This window comes from Rhinolophus hipposideros (assembly GCF_964194185.1).
Source record: "Rhinolophus hipposideros genome assembly, chromosome: 5".
In the NCBI taxonomy this organism is placed as follows: Eukaryota; Metazoa; Chordata; class Mammalia; order Chiroptera; family Rhinolophidae; genus Rhinolophus; species Rhinolophus hipposideros.
In genome coordinates this window covers 69032666-69049807 of record NC_138051.1, presented here as the reverse complement: position 1 = coordinate 69049807, position 17142 = coordinate 69032666, and the positions used below count along the sequence as shown (strand labels likewise).

General features: G+C 38.4%; 1 protein-coding gene across 2 annotated transcripts in view; it reads right to left on the bottom strand.

The window, feature by feature from the left end:
• HIF1A (hypoxia inducible factor 1 subunit alpha) overlaps nucleotides 1–16618 on the bottom strand; it is a 41955-nt gene extending 25337 nt beyond the window's left edge. The window contains exons 1-3 of one of the 2 annotated variants that reach the window (XM_081047918.1): nucleotides 15614–15942; nucleotides 4173–4630; nucleotides 3563–3624 (exon numbers count right to left, since the gene is read on the bottom strand). In XM_081047918.1, coding sequence (XP_080904044.1) covers nucleotides 3563–3594 — 32 coding nt within the window. In that variant the 5' untranslated portion in view covers nucleotides 3595–3624; nucleotides 4173–4630; nucleotides 15614–15942. Of the gene's footprint in view, nucleotides 1–3562; nucleotides 3625–4172; nucleotides 4631–15613 lie in introns of both variants that reach the window. The other variant, XM_081047917.1, reaches the window with a different exon arrangement.
• Nucleotides 16619–17142: the final 524 nt, after the last annotated feature.

The following is a 17142-nucleotide window of genomic DNA, read 5'->3' as shown; positions in this document are numbered from 1 at the left end:
AACATTGATACAAAAAATTCAATTGAAGCATTTAGATCAATTTAACTTGAGTATCTTGAGATTTAAAGTGACCTATTAAAAACTATTACTACTTGTAACTACTTATCTATGTAAATCAGTATTTTCTCAATGCTGTACAACTGGGGGAAAAACACAAAAACTAATTAGTAGTTGAGGGCTAACAAGAAAATGCAACAATGTCAACAATCTGCAACTTCATTTTTTTATGTGCATCAAAACTGCAGCATTGCTCTCATTCATTTGAAGTAGGTTTTAAATTTGAACTTAAAGATAGTACAATAATAAGAGTTCTGCAAAATACACTTCATACATATACTTGGGGATTGGAGGGAGAAATCCACTGTGTGGTCCCATTGACCCTGGCATCTTGGATACTTGTTCCTTCACTTCTTTCCCCTCTTGAACTGGTAAGTGAGAGGCAGCCATGGCAGTGGGAAACAGATTCCTATCCAGTTCGAGTAAAACCATCAAAAAGAGTGATCACCAATGATCTCATGTTCATAAACCTAAACATTAATTCAAATGCCACAATTAGTCCTAATGGTCAGAATTTTGTCAGCAACTTTCATCAGACTTACCATCCCTCTTTCTCTTAATTACTCAACCAAATCTAAGCTACCAAACAATGACTACCCAAACAAAACACATGGTGAAGTTTAATCCTTTTACTATCTGTATGATAAAGGATATCTGATCAAACTAACCATAGTAATGGATTATCTCCATACATTTATAAATACTTGTATTGTCCAGAACTTTAAAGATAATGATTGTGTAAGATGTGGCAACTAAATTTATAAGACAAATCCATTAGAAATATGAGCTTGGATAGATAAAACATTTAAAGGACAATATATTTAAGCTAGTGAAGACTAAGAATTTGAACACAAGCCAGAATTTTGGAAGAAAAATAAGCCTCAATAAAACAATATGATACTTCAAGACTTGACAGACCTAATTTAGATGAAGATGATGATGAAAATCAGTATGCCCTCAATTACATAATCAATCTAGGCATAAAGCAATTAGGAGACCTATAATAAAAATTCAAAGAAATTTATCTGATGTTCTTCACATGGGACTATTACATGGGAGCTCTTCATACATTCTAAGCTTAAAGCTAAAGCTTCAAAACATTCTTATGAGTTTCAGCATCTGAGCTACCCAATTTCTTGTCTACTCACAGGAAGGCTCTTTTCATAAGGTCATATCTAACTGAATTACAGTACTGACCAAGAATTGTTTGTTTGACCATGTGATCTAGGTCCCACAAAGATGAATCCTGTACTATTTATTTACTTACTACTTAGACTGCATAATAGACCAGAAAGAAACTGGCAGATTTTTCAGCATGAAAATAAGGTCACCATATTACTCAAAATTATCAATTGCATTTATGTTGTTTTTATTATTAAGTACTGATCAAGAAAATTCTGCTACTGATCTATCTGCAAAAGGTGCTATTTCACAGACTGCCAGTCAAGTCACACTGGAAATCAGTTAAGAGTACAGTAAAAATTCCATCTTTTGAATAGTTTGCTTACCCAATTCCATGACTGTTCTAGAACTAACATTTGAGTAAACAAGCAAAACAGCTCAATCTTTGTGGAAACAATAGTTTCCACACACTTATTATTTTATTATCACCTAATATACAGTACTGGACAAGAAGTTAATAATTATATATTGAAATTATTTTTTATAAGAAATATAATTAGGACCATAATTTTGAGCTACTGTCTTATTAAGCATCTGCTGGACAAAGTTCATGAATAAGCGACAGCCATTTTACAGAGAATGCCTGTTATTCTTTATACTAACAAGAACACAAATGAATGCAGAAATTTTAAATCATCTATCTGTGTTGTCTACTAATTGCATAAGAAAAGCCTGTCAGTGTTCCTGACTATAAGTATACATTACTTTAAGAATTGACTTTAGATCAGAATCATTCAAAATGTTAACAGGTGATTAGACTTATTTGTAATGAAGTTAAAACATAAATTTTAAAAATCTCTCGGGTAGACGGGTGGTTCAGTTGGTTGGAGCACAAACTCTGGGCAATGGGGCTGAGGGTTTGATTCCCAGATGGGCCAGTGAGCTGCACCCTCCGCAACTAGAATGAAGTCAATGAGCTGCCACAGAACTCTCAGGTGGCCAGATGGCTCAGCTGGAATGCGGGCTCTCAACCATAGGTTGCTGGTTCGACTCCCACAAGGGATGGTGGGCTGCGCCCCCTGCAACGAACAGCTGAGCTGCGTCCTCCACAACTAAGATCCAAAGGACAACTGGACTTGGAAAGGGTCCCGGAAGTACCCCAGTGGAGTCCTGTTCCCCTTCCCCAATAAAAAAAAATCTTAAAAAAAAAAAATAATAATCTCTCAACTCTATTGGTGATTTTAACTCTTTCTGGCCCAAGAAGGTACAAGTTGTTGGTTTGCACGTCTTGTGTCAGTATTTCTACAGGATAGACATTGTAAAGCAAAATTCTATGATCTAAATAAACCACATGACATTTAAATTTTCCTTTCCAAAAAGGTCTGTACCCATTTTTGTCTCGGCCAATCCATGAAGGTATCCATTTCCCCATGTACTCTGCAGTAATATATATTATGGATCTTTTATATCTTTTAAATTTTTGCCAAGCTGACAGGTAAAAATTGTATCCCGCTGCTTAAACTGCCCTGCGCTTCTTAAAGTCTCAGGCCAGAAGAAATTCCAAGGAAATTTTCATGATCCTTAGTTGGCATTTTGGCCTGCAGCTTTAAATCCAAACATCTGTACATGGTACTTAGCATATACACAGTGGTATTCTAAACATTTCTCATCCTGTAACTTTTTAAATCTTTATTATCATAACCACGTTACAGATAAGGAACCTGGTTAAACAGCTTACCCAAGATTACACAATTAATAAATTGTAGAGCCTATATTCAAACTAAAGCAGTCTGGTTCTATAAATCATGCTATTAAGAAGACTATGCTGCCTCTCAGAAACTCATTCTAACTACCAAAGTAAGTATTAATAACTCCAGGCCATTATTATAAAGTTCAAAATGTGTTTACTTCACATCTCCAAAGACACACAAGTATAGGGGTTGGCTTTAAATTTAAGTTTTGACCCTAAGCTATTTGGAGAGACTCGTGGCCAGGTTCTTTCCTGGAGTCAGCCAGTAAATCCAAAATCCTAATTGAAAGGCACCTACAATGGCAATGCTCTCTGTCCCACTGTCCACCAGTTCTTCAAAGCAAAGCTACTGGCAAGCCCAAAGGGAGAGAATCAGGGGACAGTAATTCAACCTCCCTCATGTACTCCCACTAAACTGTGTTTAATTTGTATGAGAAACTATTTGAACATCTTAGTCACTATTGTTGGCGTTTTACTTGCTCAAATCTGGACCCCCAAAGTAAAAGCAATCTGCATACTCACTTAAGGAGATCTAGCTAGGCATAAGCCATAGCCAAGAAACTTAACTACACAAAGTACCATGAGAGAAAAGATGAAGAGAATATTTCCTTCTAACATTTATTGAGCACTTACCATGTGCCAGGTATTGTGCTAAGTGCTGTCATGTATTAGCTCATTTAACGATCATAACAACTCTAGAAAAAAACAAAACACAAGATGGGAAGTGGCCCCCTTGAACCTCGGAATAACCTTCTTCATTCAAGAAATATTCATTCGGTAAATATATATTGAGCACCTATCAATCAAGTACCATGGACTGTGCTAGGTACTAAGAATACACTGATAAGCAAAACAGCTCTCATGGAGGTTAGAAAGCCTCCCACTTAGTCTATTGAAATAGTAATCTAAAGCTACATTCCCAAATATCAGTCTAGTTGCACCATAATTACCTGTGGACATTCAACATTTCAAACTTCTGGGCGCCTCCTTTGTAAATGCTGATTCAGTAGATCTGAAACCCGGCCCAAAAATCTAGGTTTTTAAAAACTCCCAAGATACGTATACAGTGAGATTTGGGAACCATGGACTGAACTAGTCTCTCACTTCTCTTTTAATTTCTCCCTCAAATTACTAACATAATGATCCTTTCAAAATAAGAATTTGATCATTAGGTTCTGCTTACAACCCCATCAAATGTGCACACGACAAAGTATAATGATTTTCAAAGGAAACCCGCCCTTACCTAGTTCCCTGCTCATCTCTTCATCCTCACCGTTTCCCACATTGTTCAGCCACAGTGCAGTTAATCAAAGGACAATATTTCATTCCTTCTGGCTCACTCACTCCACTCTCTCTGCCTGGTGTAACCTTCTGAATACGTGACCTGGTAAATTTATGGGAGACACTTCCAAGCTTCAACTTTGTCTCTGTTTTGTCTTCCCAAACAAATTGCTCTTCTTCTCCAGATATGACCACTGGTAATACTTTGCTATGTTTTATCTTCTCTACAATACTTAAAGCTTCTTGGAGGCAGGAAACTGTTTCATTAATCTCTGAGTTCTTAGAAGGGATGTAAATTCTACTTGGTTTTAGTATTTGGCCCAAATCTGCTATTTGACCTTGACTTCAACGCTTTGAAGATTGTCCTTTCAACATTCTTTTTGGGATCCCTGAATGTGCTTCATCAGTGCTGTTGTGATCCTATAGATTACAATCATAATTAAACAGCATAACAATGTCAGTAGTACAAACAAGGCATACTATCTGGATTACTGTGATAATCTGGATAAGCACTTTCAAATATAAGTAATGAAGAAGTAAGTCAAAGTGAAAAAGAAGTTATTGAAAGAGATTTAGAGGCACAGGGATAGAGTGGAGAACATAAAATTACCAATTTGCTGAAAAGAGGCTCAAGGTTTAAGATTATTTCCCTTATCACTGCAATCTACCGTATAATCTCTTACTGTTGTCCTAAGTTAATGTGGTCAGGAAAAATACCTGAGCTATAGTTAATGTTGTTAACCAATTTACAACCAACACCTTTACCACCTTTATAAATATGTGTTCAGCTGGAAACATGAGAACTGACTCATTTTGTTTTTTTCATTAAGACATTAAAGCTTTCATTAACTTGATTTCTAATCCTAGTAGCTCCCCCCCCCGAGGGGGGGTTACTCTTAGATAAGTATTTTTATTATTTATTGTTAGAAGCATTTTATTATTAATAGGATTTTTATATTTTTCCATCTGATAGCTGCTGAAAAACCAGAATACTTCAAACAGATAAAGTTTAATTAAAAAAAACCTACTTAATGGAAAGAACAGCAAAAATATGACACTTCACGTTAAATATAAATTACGTTGACAGGACAGCTACCTATCTATTATTTCTAATTGTTTCCTCCAGAAAAATATCTTGAGTTCTAATCATCATCGATAAGTTTAAATATGAAACTTTAGTATACTCATGTTAGAGAATGTCATTTATTCATTCAACAAATATTTCTCGATCATCTCCTATGATCATCTCGTATGTTCTCAGCATGAGGCACAGTGCAATAAACTAAACAAATCAAGTTCCTACCCTCATGGAGCTACATTCTAGGACAAACATATCTTTACATTTCTTGTCTTTATTCAATAGTAGTACCAGGGTCAATCCCTAACTGACAAAACATTGGCACATGAATAATCTTTCCATAAAACCAAGTAACATAAAATTTCAGGAGACAAAGCAAAGTCTACAAAAATTAATCAGTGCTTATAGGAGATGTTACACTATAGTATTATGTGAAAAGAGTAGTTTGTACAGTAAGATTTGAGAATACATCCATTTATGTGTAATGCACGTATATACATACATAAATGTGTATGTATGCATATACACACGTAGACATAATTTATAAATGTACAGATAAAACCAGCAAGATACAATCACAATCACTTAGAGGGATTCTTAAAACACAGATTACTGACTGGGCTTTAACCCCACAGTTTCCCATTCAGTGACACTGGTCTAAAGAACACTTTGAACCTCTCTAAGAAAATACTTCTTTATGTGTCCTTCAACATTGCCCAGAAAAGCAAAAGATTGTTCATCAACACTCAAAAATGATTAAATACTTGTGTTTTTAAAATTCTGCCCAAATGCTTTACAAATACAGGAAATATATCCAACCTCTAAGACATTTATATTACCACATACTTAGAACTCAGCAAATATAAAACACACTAAGGATTTAGACTAGATTAGTCAATAGCTGACCTATGGTAAACACCACAGTCACCAATGGAACTCCCCCCCACCCCCACCGTATACATGCCTAGATCCCAGTCCTGGAAAGGCAAATTGCAAGGTTAGAATGTCTCTTTAAAAAAACCAGTTTCACAGATGATTCTGATGAGCACTCAGCTGTTTAAGGTTTGTGTTTCATCTATGGGTACTTGTAAAATTTACAGACTCCTGAGTCCCATCTGAAAATGACCAAGTCAGAATCTCTGGAGTTTCTGGGAATCTCTGGTAATCTTTATGTTAACCAACACCCAGGTGATTCTTAAGCCACACAAATGTGAGAACCATTAGCAGGTCTTAAAGCAGAGATTTAATAGGTTAGCCAGTAAATTTTGAATAAGAAAAACTTATTTTTAGTTGCAACTACACATGCATGCTATGACAACTGTTTGTCAAATAGAACAATGAACTGAGTGGGTTGCGCAATACTCCGTAAGGCACAATCGCTGGAAACAAGAAGCTAGAGGTACAACTCAAGGACAAGCCAGTAATAAAGTGTGTGCTTAATAAAAACCAATAACTTTGCCTCAAACATATACGATCATGATTAGGCTTCAAAGATGACCAAATGAAAAATGTGATAACCGTGGGATGTTTTTTTTCAAGTCTCTGAAACAATTAAAAAAAAAAATCACCCTTTAATCTCTTTACGAATACCATAAACATCAACGGGATGAGAATCACTGTCCCTGAGTACCAGCCTGTACTAAAGATGCTCCTGTGATGGTTTATATTAAAGTAACAAAACTTAAATCCTAATGTTAAAACTTTGAAAGAACCTCAAACTTGAAACCACACTATACTAAAAAATAAACAATGGAATGTTACGGGTGAATCGATTAACACCAAAAATTGAATACTCAACTGTGACCCAAGCCATCAACAATTCAATTTTGCTTGAAAAATTGGATGCAGAAATATCTGTTGAATAAATGAGTGCACAATAATCTCTTATAGGCCAGAGTAGTTAGGTGCTAAAGTTGTGGTTTAGGATTGAAAAAAATTTTTGAACCACTGAAATAAATCAACTTGTTCACGTTATCCAAGAAAATACCCATTCCTGCATTCAGTGAAGGCTTTGACTACTGGTTTGATATATTACCCACTTAAACATTTTAGCTATGTTATCTGTAAAGGTAGGCAATTTCCAATTCTCCTCTACCAACAGGTTAAAATACATTTACTGAATTATTGATACCAAAAGAGCATGGAAAAGTAGGATTTCTTAACTTGCCAACTGTAACAGCCAAATAAATACCCTTGCGAATATATTTCTTGTTACTATTATCAATATGGAAATGGTTATTTTAGAATAACATGTATGTACAAAAAAATTTATTTAATATGCAAGGCCAGATATTCATGGGGGAGGATACCAATGTAGAGGAAAAATAGCACTCACTATTGTATTTCTATTATAAGTTCACTGGCAGTTTGGACCAAAGGACATCAGCTTTTGTCAGAATGTACCAAAGAAGGCCCGAATGATTCTAAACAATATCTTGAGACTTCAAGGGAGTGAAACTCTTCTGAACACAACGTAATAAATATTACAATAATGTGAATATAATAATAGTTTCTAGTTCATTAAGTCCTTTGTGAAAAGAATTGTTCTGAGTGTTTCACATGGATTAATATCACTTTTATCCTCACAACAATCATATAAGGCAATTATTCTTATCCTCATTTACAGATGAAGAAAGTGAGAAGCTAAAAAGAGGTAAGGCAACTTGTGCAATCACAGTTAGTAAATGGCAACGCAAGCAGCCAATCTCTAGAGCCTAAACTCTTAGCTATTAGTTATTATCACCTCTTCCTTAAGGAAATTAAATAAAACCTCTAACCCATAATAGAAGAGACTCCAAGCTTCCCAAAAGGCAGAGCAAGAACAGTTGCAGAATGACTATGCTTGGTAGAAAACTGTAGACTATGAATTCAGGTGATTTGCAACAAAAACCTATAGCCCATTCATTACAGTACCGGCATTGTTCAAGAGTACTGTATAAGGAGATAATTAGTCATCTACATCAAGTTAGTCAAATATTCTACAATAAGACATTTGACTCATGTAATCAGCGAATCAACCCCAATGACATAGTTAAAAATGAATAGTCCAAGCAGAGCAAACTGGCATTCATCCAAGAAACTGATATATGAATGCTAGAAGAGAGGAAGTTTCTATTTTTTTTTTATCACAAACTATGGATGCAGGCATGGGAATATTAGTGGCCATCTTTCATACCGTATAGATTGGCTGTTAGTGGCAGAATGGGGCCAACATGCAAATAGAGCAAAGGCATATAAAACAAGCAACATTCAAGAGAAAGTCAGGGATTACACTCTGAGGATATCACTTGAGACTGGATCTAATTGCCCCTTAACCTATCAAAAGTAGGTTGTGTGAGCCAATAACTGCCTTATTTCCCCCTTTCACTAGTTTGAGTTGTGTTTCATCACTTGAAATAAAAAAGAATCCTAATACACTTAGCAAACTGCCAGCGTTTCAAATTAAAAAACAAATTTTACTGATGATAAAGTACAAGAAAATGGCTTTCTCATATACTGCTAGAGTACAAACTGGTAACTTTTTGGAAGTTTAAAGAAATGTTTGCTAAAAATTAAACAGGGAAAAGGTACCTTCTACACATTTACCTAGCTGATTTTCTGCAGCCATATACATATGCCTCTTTAGTCAACTTTTCTACTCAGTGTTCTCAATATATACAATTGGCAGGCACTAACTTTTAACTTACCTTAAAGTAGGGTACTGAGTTACTTTCAAGGCCAAGTACGTGTTACACAGCTGTATTTGCTAACAAAACATGTTTACTAGCCTGGTTCTAATAAACATTATACATATTTTTTAAATGACAAAAAATTAAAATTCAAGACTCAAGAAAGTTCTAAAGTAGCCAAGGGAGTCCCAGCGTAAGAAAACTTCCTATGAAAAGTGAGACATAGAAGAGGGGAAAATAATGACTTCCAAAAAAAAAATAAAAAATCTTAAAATCTTTCTCTGCTTTCTCTTTGTTCATTCAATTATTCTTTCATTGCTTCTTTGTTTGTTCAAATACTTAAGAGCTCATTGTGTGTCAGCATTCTCTTTCATACAAGTTTCAAATTCAGTCTATTTGTGATCTTGCCCATTGAAACATGTTTCTATTTTATAACTGAAAAATGGGGAGGAGGGTCACTTTAAAGAAATTTACTTAACATCTGAATTGACAAGAAAAGAGCTATAAGAACAGATGTACATCCCAATTCTTAAAGACATAAACTTTCTACCTTTAAACCTTACATTTATTTTACCATAGTATTTTTCAGTTGAAAAAATAAAGTCTCACAAGCTATCAGGAAAAGGGGAGAGAGTTGTCACTAATAAGCAAAAACGGCAACAATAACTAGTGAACACGTTTAAGTTGTCTAAACATATTATGACTTTCAAAATAATTGTATGAAGAACTGCAGCTTGTTCCATCATTAGATTTTTGTCCCATTTATAAAACAACACATTTTGAAAATTATACTTTGAATAATTATGTTTAATAATTACAACAAAGTGAAATTTTAAAATGAAGACACTCATTAAATGACCATTGAGATCACCAGAACAACTAAAAGGTAACATCTTGGGGACAGTTTTCTTATAAAAATAGGTCATTTCAATTATTGTTTTAAATCTTTTAAAACAAAGTTACTAATTAAACGGGATTTTATTGACATTAAGTACAGAACATTTTAAACAATAAGCAGTTTTCTGAACACGTACTGGCAAACCAAATCTTTCTAAGCCACTAGGAAAACAATTCTTATTTAAGAGGTACTTAATTCATTTGTGATAGAGCTTCCACTAGCAATTGTTCTCTATGGTTAGCTTTAACTTGGTTAATTATCAACAAACAAACCCTTAAAAACACAATCACTTCAACACATCCCCTAGGATGACTACTATCAAAAAATCCTGGAAAAAAAGTGTTGAGGAGGAAGTAGAGAAACAGGAACACTTGAGCACTGTTGGGGAATATGTAAAATGGTGTCGCCACTAAGGAAAAACAGTATGGTGATTCCTTAAAAACTTTAAAAAATTGGGCCGGTGGCTCAGGTGATTAGAGCTCCACGCTCCTAACTCCGAAGGCTGCCGGTTCGATTCCCACATGGGCCAGTGGGCTCTCAACCACAAGCTTGCTGGTTCAACTCCTCGAGTCCCAGCAAGGGATCGTGGGCTGCGCTCTCCGCAACTAGCAATGGCAACTGGACCTGGAGCTGAGCTGTGCCCTCCACAACTAAGACTGAAAGGATAACAACTTGACTTGGAAAAAGTCCTGGAAGCACACACTGTTCCCCAATAAAGTCCTGTTCCCCTTCCCCAATAAAACCTTAAAAAATAAATAAATAAATAAAAATAGAGTTATCTACCATATAATCCAGCAATCCCACTTCTGGGGAATATAGCTAAAATAACTGAAATCAAGATCTTGAAGAGGTGTTTGCAAACGAGTGTTCATAGCAGCGCTATTCACACTAGCCAACAGGTGTCCATGGAAAGATGAATGGATAAACAAAATGTGGTATATAACTGAATTATCATTCAGTCTTAAAAAGAAAATTCTCACACATGCCACAATACAAGTGAACCCTGAGGACATTATGCTAATAAGTGGAAAAAAAACCGTGACAAAAACTGTATGATTCTACCTATAAGAGGTATTTAGTAGTCAAATTCACAGGAACAAAAAGCAGAATGATAGGTGCCAGGGAGTAGGAGGAGGGTAAAGTGGAGAGTAGTTGTTCAATGGTTATAGTTTCAGTTTTACAAGATGAGAAAGTTCTGAAGGTTAGTTACACATCAATGTCAATATACTTAACACTGTTGAACTATACACTAAACAATGGTTAAGATGGGAAATTTTATGGGTTTTTTTTTTAACCACAATTAAATTTCGATTTTACGTATTATTTTTTCTAAAAGGGTCATGTCTGGCAAATAGATATGAGTTTAATTTGTATTGCAGAAAACAGAAATTTTAATATAAAACTCAATACGCATACAAAATAGTTAATTTTGCACACTTCAAGAGACAGAAAGGGATACAATTATTTTTTAAATTCCAAGACCTATAGCTAATTTGAAAATACTCATCATACTTGACCAAAAATATTGAGCAATAAGATTGGCTTCTCCTAGTTTCAAATTCTTTTTCTAACCCTCTAAGCAGAAAACATATACAACACATACACAAGTAGCAGAAGGCTATGTAAAATCCATCAACTGGATAATTAGTCCCAACACTGAAAAAAGAAAAAAGATGACGTTCTTTTTATGAATTAAAATCTGCTTCTTAATAGAAAACTAATCCAACACATTTAATTTAGATTATTTTCTCCTAGTTAAGAAACAGACATGTTAACAATCTTAGATAAGATTTTAACCTTCTTAAGAAATATCTAAATTTTTAAAAATTGAATTTTAAGAGGACACATCTATGAACAAGCATAATAATCTAACCCAAATCTTTAACATCTTTGCATAAACTTTCAATTTCACCACCGAACAATAAATTATTACAAACTCTTCAGGGAAAAAAAAAATAAGTCTAGAGACTAATCCCCTCAGCTTCCTACATCCATTCTTAACACACAACAAAAAAGTATAACCATAAAATCTTAACCTTGAGCCTAAACACCATTAGCACTGCAAAGACAATGGAAGTCAACATGTAGAAAGATGGACATTCTCCAAACTACACAAAATGCTTTATAGTGGACCACAGGAATGAACTACCACACTTTATCAGTCTAAAACAACATGATTGTTCATTAAACATACACATGTGGAAGAGTGCTCTAATATAGATTTAAAACAAATTGAGCCACAAAATTAGACTAATAATACAGGTTTGAAGCCTTGCCTTGAAATGGAAACCAACAGTCTGAACTTTGGAGAAATTCACAAGCAAAGGACAGTTCTTCCACCAGGTAGGTTCATAGGTTTTACTGGAAATACTTTATCAACTGGTCATGTTTAGCAAAGATTAATACCAGGGGTGCCAAAAAAATGTACACAAGTGGACACTTTGGTCAATATTGCTCAAGCAGTAGTTCGCCGTAATCAGAAGTGTCTGGACGCTGATGGTAACCACTTTGAGCACTTCTTGTAATTGCAGAAGTCTAACGTGACTTGTATTTATCTTTTGTTAATCGGTATATATTGCATATTACAATTGTAATACAGTTTTCCTTTCTTAAACTGTATATTTTTTTGAGGCACCCTCTGTCTTTATAAAATTGTCTAAACTATGGCACCAAGACAAAACATGTTTTAAGTTATGTCAGTCCTAAGTCTGCAGTGCTTTGCACGTATCTTGCTGAAATGAACTATATAGCTAGTATATGTGTTTATGATTCTAGTCTCTAAAGTCCAGAGTAAATTCAAAGTAACCTATTTGGGGAGGAAAACACGGAGTAAGGAATTGTGAAGAAGGAGGCCTAAAGTAGACAGTAGATATTAGATGCTCAAGAATTGATGCTAGATGCCAACATAACCCAGGGATGTACTATTTTAACCAGAAAGAACCCCTTTTAAAATTCGGATCCAATGCTAGTCTTTTCATTTTTAGGAGGTACAGAAAAGATGTATGAGGTGGGGAGAAGAGGAACTAAAACAAAGAAGTATTTGAAAGGACATGCAAAAAGTTTTTAAGTGTGTGGAAGTTTAAACTAGAACTTTACTAGGTAACGCCTATTTTCAAGTACACAGTGTTACCAAGACTTCTAAATCAGGCACTGGGCATAATCTCATTTAATCTTCACAATAACTACTAATATGGCTGCTATTATTATCATCATTTCAAAAGCAGGACACATAGGCTCAGAAGCATTCAGTAATTTGCCCAAGTTCACAAAGCTAACAATGTGAAAAGGCTGGATTCTAACTTAGAGGTGAGGTGTCTGGCTCAACCACCAGGCATACTCTTCTTCCAACAAGTGGAAAATCAAAGCAAAATTGTAACAAGAAAAAAGTTACTAATAAATGAGAGGGCTTCTAGACTTTTAATGACCTAAATTAAAGAAGGAAGTTAAGGACTTCATTCTCAGAGATTTTACTTTAATGATACAATAACTATATGGTTTTGAAAGTCTGGCCTGAAACCTGAAACTGAACGATGAACCTCTTGACATTCCTTTGAAATCTAAAAATCTGTATCAATGTGCTACTAAATAAAGCCAGCCGGCTACCCCTAAGGAATCAACATCAAAGGCCCTATGTGAAATCTATTATAACCATACCCATCCTCTGATCTGATTTCTTCCAATCCTGCAGCTATGAGTTTCCTAGACCTTCTTTAAAGAAACAAATTTGTCTCCCCCACCTGGACTCTGGAGGCTCATTTAAAATGGAAAAATTGTAATAAGAAAATCCCTGCCCCTCCATCTTTCAGTTATCTTTTCAAAAGGTTTTTAAAATTAGTTTAAAAAGGGCAAAAACCAGACATCCTTAACAAACAGTACCTAAAATGGTTGAGTAGCCACCATTTATTACGCGTTTAACATAACTTTCAGGTTTAAAAAGCTCCATATTAAGAAATATGAATCCATCTGATCCAAATTTGCTAAATTTTCAAAAGAGAAAATTTTGAAAATAACACATGGGACTGAGGAAAAAAATCCAAAAACGTTTAGAATTGTGGGTGATGCATAGTAGCTAATTGTTTGTATCAAAACTGCTTCTGATATTCTCAACTCATGAATTGGAAAGGAGAAATGAGTACAGTATTGTATATAAAAAGGAAGTGATTGGCGCATAACTTAATGCCCAGTATTAAGTGTGATTCAGCGTATCATAACAGAAAACTGGCATTACACAGAGGTAGTCTGCCTTAGGTTTACAATACAGAGCCCACGTCTTTTCATCAAAAGCATTGTGATCACTTCTGCAAAATTAATTGTAATTTATTCTTGGGAACTCTTAGAATTTAAGTATAGGCCTGTTTAGTCGCTTTTTGAATTTTATGAGTGCTTTCTCTGGTGTCCCAAACTGAGAATGTATCATTCCATTGAATAAGGACCAAAAGGGCATCTACAAAACAGCAAGAACATAAACAAATTTACCTTCTGCTGACACTGATTAGGGAAGTTAATCTCTGCCAGAAGAGTGGAAGGACTTAACAGTAAAGCCGGTCTACTAACCACAACTCTTTATTATAAATCTTCAATTCCTTAAAATGATTTTCTCAAAGGTTAAAATACCAGTGTACCAAATTGTGGGGGGGGGGGGCGGGGGGGTCATTGAATCCCACTGTTTCAACTAACAATCCTGTAATATACCACTTAGACTCAAACTTCAAGGTGCTCTAAAAACTTGCATTAAATTCTAACAATGATTATTTACTTCAGATGCACTCGGAAGGCTTTCCTTTAATATACTTCAATGTCAGGAAAACGCGACAGTTCTACAAATTTTTGCAACTTTTTAGTTATGTACATCATTTGCTCTAATCGCACACCTTTTTTTTCCCAATCTCATTAAAAATGTTGGCCTAAATTTAGCCAAGCGCTACATTTTCACTAAAATACTTTCAAGAATGAATGAGGCATATATTCATTGGTAATGTCTGGGCTCCTTGGCAGGTGATATACACACAAGTATCCAATTCTGGTGCTCTCTTTAAAATGTTGCCGTTTCTCTACATGCCCGTTACTCCACTCTCAGACTCGGGAAGTTTTTCACGGCGATCAAAACACAAAACAAAACCTGCACGTGCAAACTAAAAAGTTAGCATCTGCAGGCCACCGCGACAAACCCCTAACGCACAAAGGGAGAGACACCCCCACGGCCGCACAACCGCAGGGCAGGATCGCTTTCCACCACGCGGGCCACGGCCGGGAACGCAGGACCCCGAGCCCATCGGGAAGCCGGGACCCGCGCGCAGGGTCGGCCCCGGGGCCGCGTTCTCCCTGGAACGGGAAAGGATGGGGGCGGGAAGGCGCGGAAGCTCGGGTGCAAACGGCGGCGACCGAGCTGCGGTTCATTCCCCCCCCGGGCTTTTCTGGCTCGGGGAAGTCCACCCGAACGGGGGCCCAGGGCAAGCGGGCTTTTCCACGCAGACAGGGAGGCGGTGCGAGGCCCCGGCCGCCTGCAAGGGACGGCGAGCAGGGCCCAGCCCCCGGCCCCTGAAAGCACTTGCAATGCGCCTCCCGCCCCCCACGACAAGATGGCGACGTGGACAGAGGGGGAGCCCGGCCCGCGAGGTTGGAGGAAAAAGAGGGGAGGAGAGAAGAGGCAGAAACAAAAAGGCGGCCCCCCCAGAACGACGAGGCCGGCCCGCGAGCCCGGAGCGGAGGGCGGGCAGGGGCGCCGCGGAGAACGCGGCCCGCGGAGGACAAGGGCTCACTTTTTCTTGTCGTTCGCGCCGCCGGCGCCCTCCATGGCGAATCGGTCCCCGCGATGCCTTCCCGGCCGGCGGCCCCCAGGCTCGCTCCGGCCTAAGCGCTGGCTCCCTCCTCACGCGGGGAGAGAAGGAGAGGCACGTCCAGAGGTGCGAGGCGGGAAACCCCTCGTGAGCCCAGGGGCAGGAGCAGCAGGCGGCAATCGCCGGACTCTAGGCTCGGCTCAGAAGAGCCTCCCCTCGGGCTGCTGGTCAGGGCCTGGTCCGAGCACTGGCCGAAGCGGCGGCGAGGGCAATCCTCGCGTCCCCTCAGACGAGTCGGCTCTGTGCACAGAGGAGCTGAGGCAGCGACAGGGGGCGGGCAAGGGCGGAGGCGCGCTCGGGGGCGCGCGGGGGGGCGGGCAGAAGTGTCGGCGGCGCGCTCCCGCAAGCCCGCCTCACCTGAGGGGGAGGCGGGTTCCCCGAAAGCCAATGGCGAGCGACGCAGGCGGCCAGTCCCCACCCCGGCCCACGTCTGTCTCAGCCAATCAGGAGACGGTCAGCTGAGGCACAGCTGAGACGCGCTGCCGCGCTCACGTGCTCGTGTGTGTGCAGCTGAGGAGGAAAAAGAAAGGCGCTGGGGTGCGGCCAGCCTGAGTTCGGGGACCTGGCGCCGTCTCCTAGGGAAGGCTGGCTTTGGGAGGCGCTGCTGAGAAGAAATTTCGGTTTGTGGGTCCCAAGCCTGCATCATATTTCCTGCTCGTGGCTGCAGGTCTCCCGCTCTCTTTCTCCTCCGCGGTTGTGCTGTGCAGGGTCGCCGCCAGCTCTCCTGAGTCCCAGTTCCAAAAAGCAGACTTTTCAGGTCGTGGCTGCAAACGTTTGGGTCCCTTTGCTCAGATGTGTTCCAATGGGGTCTTTCTCGTCAGGTTACCTACCCGCGGACCGTGTCGCCGACCGCGCTCTTCGCCGTAGAAAACACAAAGGTGCTCTCCTCGTCCACTGCTTCCCTGTGATGAAGTTCGATCCCTGAGCGCACGCCGATAAAAAACAAACCTCTCGTGCTGTAAACCTCTCACAGGAAGTAGTCAAATCTTCAAGTTTGAAGTTACATTAAGCATGTACAAATCGGTGTAAGGGGCTTTAACGAAAGGGCATCACGCTGAATTTCTGGGAGAGCAAGAAAAATGGCTTTAGGTAGACGTTTCTCTTTGCTTTTAAAAGAGCAACCCCCCGCCCCCAATTAAAAACACACCGTCTTACAGGGATTCGGAAAAAAAAAAGGAAGAGGACCCTTCATTTGAGACTTATCACCTGGAATTGAGTTCACTGTGTGGACGGGACCTGGGCAGGGGACCTCGGAACCCAAGCTAGCTGGATAAGGTGGCCGCCAGTACTCCCTGTTTGCTAACGGGACTTTGCAAGCTACCCAATGCGACTTAATCACTTTTTGGCTTTGGAAGCATACATTTCAAGACGGTCAGTCTTTTAAATGTAAAAAAAAAAAAAATGTATTTTGAATCAGTAAAGAAGTACTGCATATATATATATATATATGT